At 37.1% G+C, this 13,490-nt stretch overlaps 1 protein-coding gene across 1 annotated transcript in view; it reads left to right on the top strand.

Annotated features, from left to right (window-relative positions):
- The window catches only part of trmt10b (tRNA methyltransferase 10B), a 51,566-nt gene extending 40,184 nt beyond the window's left edge, over positions 1 to 11,382 (top strand). Inside the window, exons 6-8 of the mRNA XM_065255004.2 lie at positions 10,596 to 10,663; positions 10,784 to 10,907; positions 10,996 to 11,382. Of these exons, the coding sequence (XP_065111076.2) occupies positions 10,596 to 10,663; positions 10,784 to 10,907; positions 10,996 to 11,117 (314 nt within the window). The 3' untranslated portion in view covers positions 11,118 to 11,382. The remainder of the gene's footprint in view (positions 1 to 10,595; positions 10,664 to 10,783; positions 10,908 to 10,995) is intronic.
- Positions 11,383 to 13,490: the final 2,108 nt, after the last annotated feature.

Raw genomic sequence — 13,490 nt, 5'->3', positions numbered from 1 at the left:
TTTTTATTTTGTAAACCACTTTAAGTCTAATTTTTATTCGTTACCAATATTGCATTATACATTTTATTATAGTCATCGTCATAGACCATCATTTTTGTTGCGTCTCGTTTTCATCACGTGAAAAAGGTTCGTTGACGAAAGCAACACTAGTTATATTGCGCACTGTAAACACAATCAAAGCTTCAAAAACACAGAAAGAATGGGACCTTTAAGATCTAACTTCAAAAAACATCGGCTGCGCTCTCTCTTTTTCTGCGTGTCTCTTTCTCTACTCATCGGTGATCACTTTGCTGCCATTAGAGTTTGAACATACAGTACTTCTAAAACACAACCAATCAAAGAATTGCAGATGTATGACTTTATGAATCATTTGCAAATGTACCTCGCAAATCATGTAAAAACGTGAAGATGTTCAACTCTGTGACATCGCAAATGACTGAAAAGTAATTGCAGGCTTCTGCAAAACAACAACAGAATTATCCAGCGATTGCGGCACCATGATCAAAATACTCTTTTATTGCAGTAATAATATTTAAACGGGTCCACTTTAAATGTAGGTTTGAAAGGAACCTAAACATTTAGACCTGTATCAATCATTAAAATCATATGGTTAAGGGGGATCTCTGTGCCCAGCCGCAATTTTTCTGGAATCGCCCCTCCTCATCTCCTCCTTTGCTGAAATGTTTTTCTTCTGTTCTGTTACCTAAAATTGGGGCTCGAGCCTGACTTAAGGTTCAAGCTGCCTTCGAGAACAGCAAGCCAAGTTCATGTACCAATAATTAGTAAGACTAAATGGGCGGGCAAACTCGTGAAACAGTGAAGGTAAAACAATCGGCAAAAATATGGTTTTACACGTCTATAGAAAATATACTTGTATAGGTATTAGGTGCCCACGTCACCAAAATTGGATAGAGGACAAGAAACGTGTAAAGGATAACAGTATGTATAAAAGCCATGCCAAATTGTCCCCACAATATGCTTACTGGATAACACTGGATATAACTATTGTATATATATTATAATAAAATAATGTATGTTACATGCAACAAATCAATTACAACATAACTACTGGTATTTACTAGCTGCAGAACTAAGCATATGGAATCTTCATTGATGATTTTAGAGACATCTATATTTCACTTATTATTCTTAAAGTTTGATCAATTGTGCATAATGACGTGCAACAAATGCATATCAAGTCTATTTATTATAAAAGTATTTGTCAGTAATGCAGTTATTTTGGGGAAAAAGTGAATAATTGCATTCATTGATATAATGTGTGCTCCCAAATTTTTAGCTTGTTCTCCTGAAATTTTCAGTCAGGGGCTACAGTGTTTCCAGTAAAAAAAAGGTAGTCTGGAACAATTCAACTTATACAAAAACTATTTTTGTGGACTTAAATAAAGAGACAAAAGTTGCACTTAGTTTGGCAGAGACCGCGCATAGTGTGGCAGATATCGTGATGTATTATCATAGGGCTAGCAAGAAACACTCCAATTATTCTACTAATTCTACTATCACAAATGCAGACATGTTTTTATGTTTAAGTATCCTTACCATACCAATCTGTTATGTTCTGCTCACATTGCGCTGGTAAAGTTGATCGATCAGCTTGTCATCTGCATTCTCTGGGTCAGGCTCGTATTGATAAGACAGTAAATACAATAGTATCTCCTGGCTCTCACTATTGCTGTGGGTTCTCATCTTTCAAAACATGGTAATTCTCACAACGATGAGCTTTGTACAAAATGATCTGTTGCAGATGGGTGGGACGTAGAGGTGCTACAAAAATTAACAGTATTTGGAAAATAATGCATTTTTTTTAACAATAAACCACGCAAACACATTGTATTACACCAAATACACAAAGTAATATGCTTTTTAGCCACAAAATACGTGCTACATTCAATCATATCGTACAACCCACAATTCCTAAGTAATGCGCCCATAATTTCTACACCGCTGCTGGTTGCGCGTGTTGACAGGAAAAATAAATATTAAATATTTTAAAGTCATCTAGGAAAACCCCAAACGAGCCCACGAGGAAAAAACAACAGAAGCAACTTTACCAAATGAAAGTAAGGGAGAAACAAAAAAAGAAAATTTATAGATAAAATAGATATAGTGAAAAAAGGATTTTCCTTGGTTCCTTCCTTTTCGCAACAGCTCTTGTTTTGTAGCTGGTGCAAGGAGGCCCCATGAAGTTAAAATGAAAATGGTTGTGTGTTCAAACTCAAATATGGTCAAACTCGTTTTTGAAACGTCAGTAGGAAATTCATTAAATATGAAAACACAGGCGCGTCACAGCTCAAAACTTGTGTTTTATTTGTCAGTAGGAAATTCATTAAATATGAAAACATCGGCTACTTACAGGATGTCAGTCAGCAGAACCAGAGTGTAGTTGGAATTGCTCCACTTTTAAGACGAAGCCTTTGTGTACATCCAGCCTTGTAACTCCCCAGTGTTTAGAAAGTAGTCCTTTTGAGTATGAATGAATTTGAGTATAATGTGGGTTTATTATCAGTAATGAACTAATTAATGTAATCATTCACACACCAAGTTGCTTTAGACTTTTTTTCACGTGACCCAACAGCATGACATAACCGAAAAGCTAGACAATAGCGATCAGGATGGTCAGACTGAAATGGATTTCCGGAAATGACTGACAGTGTGAACAAGATCTAATACACCTCTTCCTGCATCGGCTGCCTGTAAAAGGCTTGATAGAGCTTGAATTTTGAAAATTAGCTTCTGCTTAAGTTAAATTCGAGGTTTTACAACTTTTAGTAGCATGTTGCATACTGAAATTAGGTAGTCTTACACTGTAGTTTGATAAGTAAGGAATAATTGACGACGGGCAGCTGAATTATAAGAAAATAATGCAAACCCTAGGTGGTAATCCGGCATGACGCAAAACGGAGTGCCGTTACACTGCGGGTGTGCATTATTTTTGAATAATTCAAAGGACCGGAGTCATTTATTCCGCTTATACCATAGTTACCACAAACATTGCTCTGGTGCCTATTTTTAAGACATTTTAAAAGTTAGGTGTGCGATTATTAAAAAATAATCAACACCCATGGAACATTTCTCAGCCAATCAGAATCAAGCATTCAATATTTATAAATAAATAAAACTAAATACAAACAGTTGTAAAGAAGGATAAAACCTTTTATGTTTCATTCACTTCATGTTTTTGGAGATTAAAAGCTTCAACAAGAATCTCTAGTTTTCATTCTTCTCGTTACTTTTACTTTTTTAATACTCAAGTACAATTTTAATGTTTTCCTTTTTTACTTTTACTCAAGTATGATTATGGCCAGATACTTTTACTTTTAATTGAGTAAAATTTACACTCAGTACTTGTACTTTCACTTGAGTAACATTTTTGAGTACTTTTTACACCTCTGTTGCTTGATGAGTAATAAATCGCCATAAGCTGCTTTTTAGATGGAGCGGCATTTATTACAATGAGCCATAATTTAACTGAAAACTAGGAAATATTGCATTCATAATCTCAGGCGATTCATCCACGGTTATGCATACAATATTTCCCCGCTTGACAGTAAACTACGGCTACGGGTAGTAAATGCCGCTCAATCTGAAAGCAGCTGATGGTGATTTATTACTTATCAAGGAACCGGCTTTACTGACGAGATGTGCGTGACAATCACATGCGGTTTTCGTGCAGCCCTAGTTCTGGAGGTTGATCTCGCATTCTTCCATTTACACTTTGGTTAACCCGATCTGACACATGCATGTGCGCACACACACACATGCACGCAATCGCACACACACAGAGTAAGGTGCCTATTCACAGACCAGTACTTTGCAACAAAGTTGACCAAGCCACAGAAAATACCGGATTATCTGAGCATCTTGTCTACGCAGTGGCAGCTCAAATGCGCCACAAAGTTTTGGGGCAGTCTATTAGCAAACTTTGAAACCGCAAACATTAAAAACAATAAATATCATGATGACTTACATACTGTAGCATCCTGCTAATGTTAGTCAACTTCGTTTGCCATAAGTCCTGGAAAAGCACTTTTCGACCAAACTCGACCATGATCATTTCCTGCTGCTCAATCTGGTCCAAGCTCCTTAAGCCTTTATTAATTCTTCAACTTAACGCCTTGTAAAGGGTGATTTTGTAAGCATAAAATCAGTTTTCTTTATCTCAAGATATTTCACTTGCTTTCACTAATCAGTACTGTAGCTAGCCGTTACATGGCAATCTGCAATGCGATTATGAGACTCTGAGAGGCTGTTTACACTTGGCTTTAACATGCGTTTTCATCGATCGGATCACAAGTGGACAACGTTAATGCCAAGTGTAAACGGTGTTCAAAACGTTTTAAGCTTGTCCACTTTTGACCACTTTCAACCACATTCAGAGGTAGTCGAAACCCCTTTTGATCGGATTGCTTTTGTAGTGTAAATGTGGTTGAATGTGTTCGAACAGCAACACGCGACCGCCTTCCCTCCACCCATTTATCTAATCTGAGGTACTAAACACAATGTTTTACGTCTTTTCTGACTTCTGGCGCAAACACACAGTGAACAGTGCTATTTTTAGCCTTTCATTGATAAAACTAAAGCGGCTGATCTCCGCAGTTTAAAGGGCCATTTCACCGATAGGAACATTAATCTTTATGGAAAGTGGGTCATATTTGTAGTCGATTTTGTGCATATTTGCCCGAGAAAAGACAGAACGTGACTTTAGAGCACATTTGTGTGAAAAACTACAACTGCCACTATGCACCACAATGCACAGCTCTGCAAGCCACTCCCATTAATCGGAACACCGCTCAGATATGCTATTGTGTACATAAATGCCACGTTAGTATAAAAAAGAAAATAGCCACCACTGTGTCTGACAGACACCAATCATGACTTGCTTTTAAACGTGATGTTACATTGTGTTACACACAATAACACTCTGGTCTGGTGTGTAGCAAAGTCTTATTCAAACAGTAACGTGAGGTGTCAGATCTGCAGTACAAATGTCTTTTCAAGTACTTAAAAAAAGGGTATGCATTTTAAATGTTTATTTAGTTTTACCAATTTTCTTTTTGTCTCTTGTTTACTGTAATTACATCTTTGTAATATCAGCCTCATTGCTTTCACATAGACATATAAAACACCGCTCAGATATGCTATTGTGTACATAAATGCCACCTTAGTATAACAAAGTAAATAGAAACACTCACTTCACAGTCAGACGTCCGTTTATCCCTGCATCCTCCACACAAACGCGTCCCCTGCACAATATCTCCACAGACACACTGCCTCAGCTCTTGGAGCTTGTGATCATAAGCCGAAACACGTCTTTGTTTCCGGACGCGTGCTTATTTCATTCACAAAACAAACTTTCATATCCATATCTGATCCAGAAATGTTAAACAGAAAGCACACAGCGCGAGTCTGTCCAAGCTCATATACTCCGCAGCGCGTCTGCTAGTAAGCCGAAACACGTCTGTAAATAAACACGTACAAACACGCGCAAAGTTGCTCTTTTGCCTGGAAAATTCACCAAACAAACGTCCATATCCTTATCTGATGCAGAAATGTTATAAAGCAAGCACACAGCGAGAGTACAGGCAGTATCTGTCCAAGCTTCTCTACGCAGCAGAGGCCAATGGTTGCTGCGTCTTCCACGGGCTCCTCTACTCAGCCGAAGCCCAGGCTCTGGCCTTCTCCTCGGGCTTTTGTTCCTCTATCTGCCTGAGCTCTTTGCTGTATTGTGGCTCATAAAGGTGCAATGAACAGCGGATTAGAGCAGCACGCTTGCGAAATCACCCTCTTCCATATAATATTGATTAACTTCCACTGTTATTGTAACATGAAGTCTGGCTCGCCTCACAACTTCTGTTTAGCTTAGCTTAGCATAAAGATAGCGGCTGATCGTTTTTTTCCCCATCTGTGTTCATAAATTTTCGTAAGTCCCACCCACTGATCTGTAATAGGTCTGTAGCGTGAGTGAGTCCCACCCATAGCCCCCACCTTGGAAAAATGAGGAATGAGTGTCTGTAGTCTTTCACACTCAATAGAGATACAGGATTTCCTTCTTTCAATGATGCAAAATGACGATTTTTACATCATTGAAAGAAGAAAGTGCCTCACCGAAATCAGTATTTCTCCCATCTTAGGAGAAACTGAGGGAATAATGCAAGACCATTCAAAAACATGACGGGGGTTCTAACGATACAAAGCTTAATGCAAATGGGTGAAGTTTCCCTTTAATTTTGCAAGCGTGTGAAAATTGCGCAATCCTATTTCATCAATTGTGCTGAAAATTCAGAGAAAGCTCTAACATATACATGTACAAAACACTGTGCAGCATGTTTACTTAAACCCAGGCAGCGGACTCCAACATATTAGTTTGCGTCCATATAAACTCATCATTACTCCCGCTTGCGTTCAAAAGACAGCGGAGAGACTCGCCCACCGTCTAGACAGACCATCCCCTTACAGTATTCAGGACAGAAGCGGTCAAAAGTGGACCAAAGAGACAGATTTGAATACCAGGTGTAAACGTAATGAGTCTCTCTCGTCCACCCAAGTGTAAATAGCCCCAATGATCCAGTCACAGCCAGCGTGTCTCGTCTCCCTCTAGAAAGTTTCCAGGTCAATACGGAATGGATTAATCAGCATTATTTTTTTTCTCTCAGATTAATTCATCGAAATGAACGCGCTATTTTGACAGCCCTATATATATATAGGGCTGTCAAAATAACGCGTTCATCTGTACATATACATATACACATATACACACACACACACACACACACACATATATATATACATATACATATGAAGAATTTTGCCATTTTGATTTTTACTTTTAAACCATCTTGGCTGTGTTGATTGAATATTGCCCAAACTTGCGAGAGGTTAATCATTTTTGATGAATTTTAGAATTTTGGTTTCAGTTTTTTAAATTAGCTTAAAATGGCTAAGCTACGCAAAAACCGACACATGTGATCCTAGCGGCAAAAAATGTCCCATTGAAACCCATTATAACTACCATTTTTGACCCCCCATTTATCTTAACATAAACTAATACATACCTTTATGTCAATATATCATTTTAAACTACTGGCCTTGAAGTTTCGATTTTTATACTTGTCCACCAGGTGGCGCTACTTTTTACCATTTCATGCATTCATCAAAATGTCACAATTTTTGCTGTTTTCTGCGGACCGCATAGCTGCTGAAAAGATAAACCTTTAATGTTGAAAATTGGTGTGTGTGTGTAAAAAAAGTGTGTCTGAGTGGTAAGGGGGTGGTGATGATGTCGGGGTGGAGTCGATGTTGAGTGGGGCAGGGGGGCATATTCAACATATCCAAATTCTTCTCTCTTTGAAGGGCACATTCTGCATTATAAACTAATTCAGTAATAAAAACGATGAGAGGTCAGAACCGAAACAAAATCAATGTTCATTTTGGTTCTCGCTCATGTTGTTTATGCAAATACACTGCTATAAGTATGAACAGTATAGCAGAAGTAGTAAAAATGGCAAGGCATTACACCATCCCCTTACAGTATTCAGGACAGAAGCGGTCAAAAGTGGACCAAAGAGACAGATTTGAATACCAGGTGTAAACGTAATGAGTCTCTCTCGTCCACCCAAGTGTAAATAGCCCCAATGATCCAGTCACAGCCAGCGTGTCTCGTCTCCCTCTAGAAAGTTTCCAGGTCAATACTGGCCTTGAAGTTTCGATTTTTATACTTGTCCACCAGGTGGCGCTACTTTTTACCATTTCATGCATTCATCAAAATGTCACAATTTTTGCTGTTTTCTGCGGACCGCATAGCTGCTGAAAAGATAAACCTTTAATGTTGAAAATTGGTGTGTGTGTGTAAAAAAAGTGTGTCTGAGTGGTAAGGGGGTGGTGATGATGTCGGGGTGGAGTCGATGTTGAGTGGGGCAGGGGGGCATATTCAACATATCCAAATTCTTCTCTCTTTGAAGGGCACATTCTGCATTATAAACTAATTCAGTAATAAAAACGATGAGAGGTCAGAACCGAAACAAAATCAATGTTCATTTTGGTTCTCGCTCATGTTGTTTATGCAAGTACACTGCTATAAGTATGAACAGTATAGCAGAAGTAGTAAAAATGGCAAGGCATTACAGCACACACAAGGCTCCTGAAATAATCATGCATTTCAAGAGCGAGGATGGCTCCTCATCTTCCTCCGAGGATTCTGAGGTCGACACGGAGGCCTCAGAGGTAGAAGTAGACCAGCTGGAGTCTAATTCATAAGAAGGATCTTCAGAAGACTTGTCAGAAGGTGAGAGCGGAGAGGAGATGGATGAAGTGGCGGCAGGATGGACATCAAAAATTGAAAAATCTTTTGGTCTCCCACAAACATGGAGACGCTCCGCTACTTCCCAGCAGCCAGAGATTTGATCCCAGGGCTCACACACTATGCCACTGCCCAAATCAGTGCCCTGACTTCAAGCTTTTCATTGATGCATGAAATCCTGCAGCATATTGGGGCCATGACAAACCTACATGGGAGACAGTCACAGACTGGAGAGATCTTGAGACAGAGAAACTGCAGGCTTATGTGGGGCTGCTCATTCTGACTGGTGTTTACAGATAAAAAATGAATCAGCCCTCAGTCTCTGGAGTGAGAAATCAGGACAGGTCACTATCTGGGCAACGATGTCACACAAAAGTTTTCACGACATCAGCCGAACACTGTGGTTTGATTCATGTTAACATATTGGCATTTAAAGGGTTAAAATTTCCACAAATTTAATTAATATTTGACATGTATGTTTCAGGAAGAAGTAGTGTTAAAAGATTTAATAGTTTAAAGTGGAAAAAATGATTGATGTATGATATTTTTAGAGCAGTTTTTGGGAAGGTGTCATTTTGGCCTTAGGATCATTTTGGCCTTAGGAAGTGTGAGTTTTGTATAAAATCTGACCCTGTTCAAAAAATAACAATGCATCAAAATCAATGTTACTACCAATCTTTTACCCATCCTAGGGTCTAATAATAATTATAATCAAATGGTAGTTCAAATGTTTTTTTGGGGGAAAATATTTAGATTTTTGTTTTTTTCTGTTGAAAAAACATGGGTTAATGTAAACAAACTGGCATGTAAAGGGTTAAAATTTCCACAAATTTAATTAATATTTCATATGTATGTTTCAGGCAGAAGAAGTTCTAAAAGACTGAATCATTTAAAGTGTAATAAAATGTTGACATATGATATTTTTAGAGCAATTTTTAGGAAGGTGTCATTTTGTGGCCTTAGGAACACTTAAGGAAGTTTTTTATAAAATCTGACCTTGTTCAAAAAATAACAATGCATGAAAATTAATGTTGCTACCAATCTTTGACACATCTCAGGGTATAATAATAATAATAATCACATGGTGGTTCAAATGTGTTTTTTGGAAAATATTTTTTTTTTTTTCTGTTTAAAAAAAACATGGGCTAATGTAAACAAACAGGCATATAAAGGGTTAAAATTTTCACAAATTATATTAATATTTGATATGTATGTTTCAGGCAGAAGTAGTTTTAAAAGACTGAATCGTTTAAAGTGGAAAAAAATATTGATGTATGATATTTTTAGAGCAGTTTTGGGAAGGTGACATTTTGTGGCCTTAGGATCACAAGTGTGAGTTTTTTATAAAATCTGACTCTGATTTTAATGCATTGTTATTTTTTGAACAATGTTGCTACCAATCTTTGACCCATCCCAGGGTCTAATAATTAAAATAATCAAATGGTAGTTCAAAAGTTTTTTTTGGAAAATATTTAGTTTTTTTGTTTTTTCCTGTTAAAAAAACAGGGGTTAATGTAAACAACATGGCATATAAAGGGTTAAAATTTTCACAAATCTAATTAATATTTTATATGTATGTTTCAAGCAGAAGTAGTTTACAAGACTGAATCGTTTAAAGTGGGAAAAAATATTGATGTATGATATTTTAGAGCAGTTTTTGGGAAGGTGACATTTTCTGTCCTTAGGAAAACATACGTAAGTTTTTTTAAGGATCTCTTAAGGGTTAATATGACAAAGTGTAAGTGTTTTGACATTAATGACATTAATGTTTATATTTTTAATTAGTGTGTACAACTAGTCAACTAAATGAATATACGAATGTATATGAATATATGAATGCACATTTATATAGGCTATTGATTCAATAGATTTATTATAGCATTTTGAATAAAAACTTGTCATGGATTTATAGCATTTTGTGGAAAAAATAATCCGTTTTTATAATAAATTTTTGAAAATCTAGTTATGGATTTGAATTTTTTATGTTTTTATAACCTAAAGATGCTATGTGAAAGTCTGTAACAGAAAATAGTGGTTTTCATCTTGTTACTTTCTTGGTATAGAAAACACGTTTTTACCGAAATTTGTCAAAATGGATTTATTGCGTTTTGGAACCAAACTCTTCATATATACATATACACACATATACATACACACACACACACACACACACACACACACACAAATAGAGCCTAAGTTTGTTTTTCATTTTGTTGCTATGTTTATATTTTTAAATTTATGACTCTGTTCTGATTTCTGAAATTCTGCTTTTGTCCCTTAGCTTTGGAACACTTGGAGGAAAATAAAGTTTATATCTTAGGGGGTTTAGTGGATGAAAGCATAAAAAAGGTGGTCATATTATAATTTATTAAAAATAAATTCACTTTCTTCTCCATACTATAGTTAACTGAATAAATACCTAAATCTAAAAGCCATTTTTAAACAAGATCTCGACGTTGTCTTTGACAGAAAATAACCTTTACAAGAGCAAAAGAGCTTGGAGTCCGCATGGTAAGACTGCCTATTGATGAGTACATGGTGAAGAGGTCCAACCCCAAAAACTTCCACTCCAAAATCTTAGCCATCAATCAAGGTAAGCACATCAGCAGACAAATCGGAGGTCATAATTCTTAACCTTTTTTGAAATTGAGTGTACAATTGAACAAGCTGTTATATTTTAGTGTTTGAAATCCTGCTGGCTTTTTATGAGACCAAAGATTGGACAAAAGCACTTGCTTCTGGTATCCCACCTGGAAAGGGATACATGGTGATGTCACAAGCATCTACAGAGGTCAGACTGTGATCGGCCCTCCAGAGGAGCTGTGAGCCAGCATGGTCCATAAAATTAATGGCAGGCTTTGGTTACACTGACATTTTTGTGGCCTTGCCCAATATACATTCACCATGTTTACAACATTATGTATGGCATGTTTCCCCAGGTGCCAGCTAATATTTCAAATAACAGTATCTTTTGTATCATTTTTAATAATACTGAATAATTGTTTCAGGAAAAGTTTTTTGTAAGTATTAAAGAGATCAGGATTGAAAAACTGTTATTCTTCAATGTCTCTGCTCTTGTTTCACTGTGTTGCTCTTTAACCAATTTTGGCCAAGTTCAATGTGAGAATCACTGTCTTTTATTTAAAAAGACTTTTTTGAAATGTAAAATAAGTATTCAGTGTCCCCAGATTGTTTCTGTGAAGTTATAGCTCAAAATACCCCATATATAATTTATTACAGCATGTTAAAATTGCCACTTTATAGGTGTGAGCAAAATGTCCCATTTTTGGGTGTGTCCCTGTAAATGCAAGTGACCTGATAAAATGCAAACACTGATCGACACAATGGTGGTTGTGGAAATTGAAATTCAATTTTGCTGTCAATTTTTCTCTCTGCACTAAATGGCAGTGCTGTGGTCAGATTAAGGGGCTTTATTATTATAAGAAGATCCCCTTCATGTGCTTGCAGAAAATGGTTTACCAAAACAAATTTACCGGGTTGTACTGGGTCTTTTTCACGTTTTCTTTGCTGATAGAAGCACTGGGGACCCAAATATAGCACTTAAACATGAAAAAAAAACAGAATTTCATTATATGTCCCCTTTAAGCAACCCAGTGATCAAATGTAAAATGAGTGATCTTTGTGTACATATTATTTTCATCTGCCGTCACATTCTTAAAGGAAGCTGTATTGTCATTTCAACCATATGTACACAGTGAAATGAGAAGTTTCTCCAGGACCATGGTGGTACATAGAGACACTGAACTACATAAAAAAACATGGTGCTAAGGACTAAAAATGTAATTTTTGCCTAGCCACATAAAGTGCATTTGTACAACCTAGTGCAAACAGTGCCGAACAAGAAACAGTGCAAAAACAATACAATACACTGCATTATGCATAAAAAAGTAGCACCAGCCAGTACAATATGTCTCTAACTACGGAAGAAAATCATTATAACATATCTACACGTTTAACAGCAGTAGGTAGTGTGAAAAATACAGCATTTTAAAGTGTAAAGTGCAGAAAAAACTCAGTGAAATGTAATTGACATAAAAACAGTGTTGTGACACAACTGGATTTGCAAGACAATTTAATAACAGCATGTTTTATGTATGTATGTATGTACTGAGGAGTCTGATGGCTTGAGAAACCACTACACAGTATAGTGAAGATTCTTGCCAATGGAAACACATGAGCCACTGCTGTTTGATTGTAAAGTGTGCGTACAGGAACATCCATGGCTAAATATTTACGTCTTTGACGTGGAAAAGTGCTTAGCACCACGTTAGGGTCTTAGCAGATGTACGCACTTTTGTTTTTCCGATTGCTGCATGTTTTTGGAAATAAAAGCAATTTTTGCAGCTCGATAAAGGATTTGAACATTGTCAAGTGCTTTTTTTTTATTTGTCGATGACATTAATTCAGCGCCACCACTCACACCACGCGCATCACACGCTGTGCGTAGGACACCAAGTGCTGAGGGGGCACCAAAAATAGCCTAATGAAAACAATTATAATGCAGATATTATTTTATTAGCCTAAAGAAATATTATTAGGCACTTTCAGCACATAAATTGAGTTTCAGCACCCTGCAAGTATTGAACATTACTACATTTCTAAACAGTGGTACACAGTGGCGGCTGGTGACTTCTTTTATTGAGGGTGCTCGATGCGAAGTTCATCACAACATGTATTTAGCCCGTCATGTGTGTGGTTCTTTTTGTCAAAATATGTGTTTTGAGAGATCATGTGTGCATCATGTGTCCTGCCAAAAAAAGTGCCTGCTGCAGACGCGTCTAAAGGGTTTATGATAAAAGAGACGCTGGCGTTTGCCAGATACTCGCATAATCTCATGTGTAATCAGAGTTTAATGTTAAGGGAGTGTCTTGTGTGTATTTTGTGTACATGATCGTCTCTTTTATCATAAACTGTTTTGACGTGTGTACAGCAGGCACTTATTTTGACAAAACACGTGATGCACACAGGGTCTCTCGACACGCAGGACACATATTTTGGAAAAAGGAACCACACACGATACTCCGAACACTTATTTTGAATTAGCGCTAAGGGTGGGCGGTATGAGCTAAAATTCATATCAAGGTATTTTCCACTCTCCAGCCGGTATAGCGGTATTACGGTATGTTGCCATATGAGATAAAACATTTTGGAGTCA

Source organism: Paramisgurnus dabryanus, chromosome 2 (genome assembly GCF_030506205.2).
Source record: "Paramisgurnus dabryanus chromosome 2, PD_genome_1.1, whole genome shotgun sequence".
NCBI classification, from domain to species: domain Eukaryota; kingdom Metazoa; phylum Chordata; class Actinopteri; order Cypriniformes; family Cobitidae; genus Paramisgurnus; species Paramisgurnus dabryanus.
This window is presented reverse-complemented; position numbering and strand designations above follow the sequence as displayed.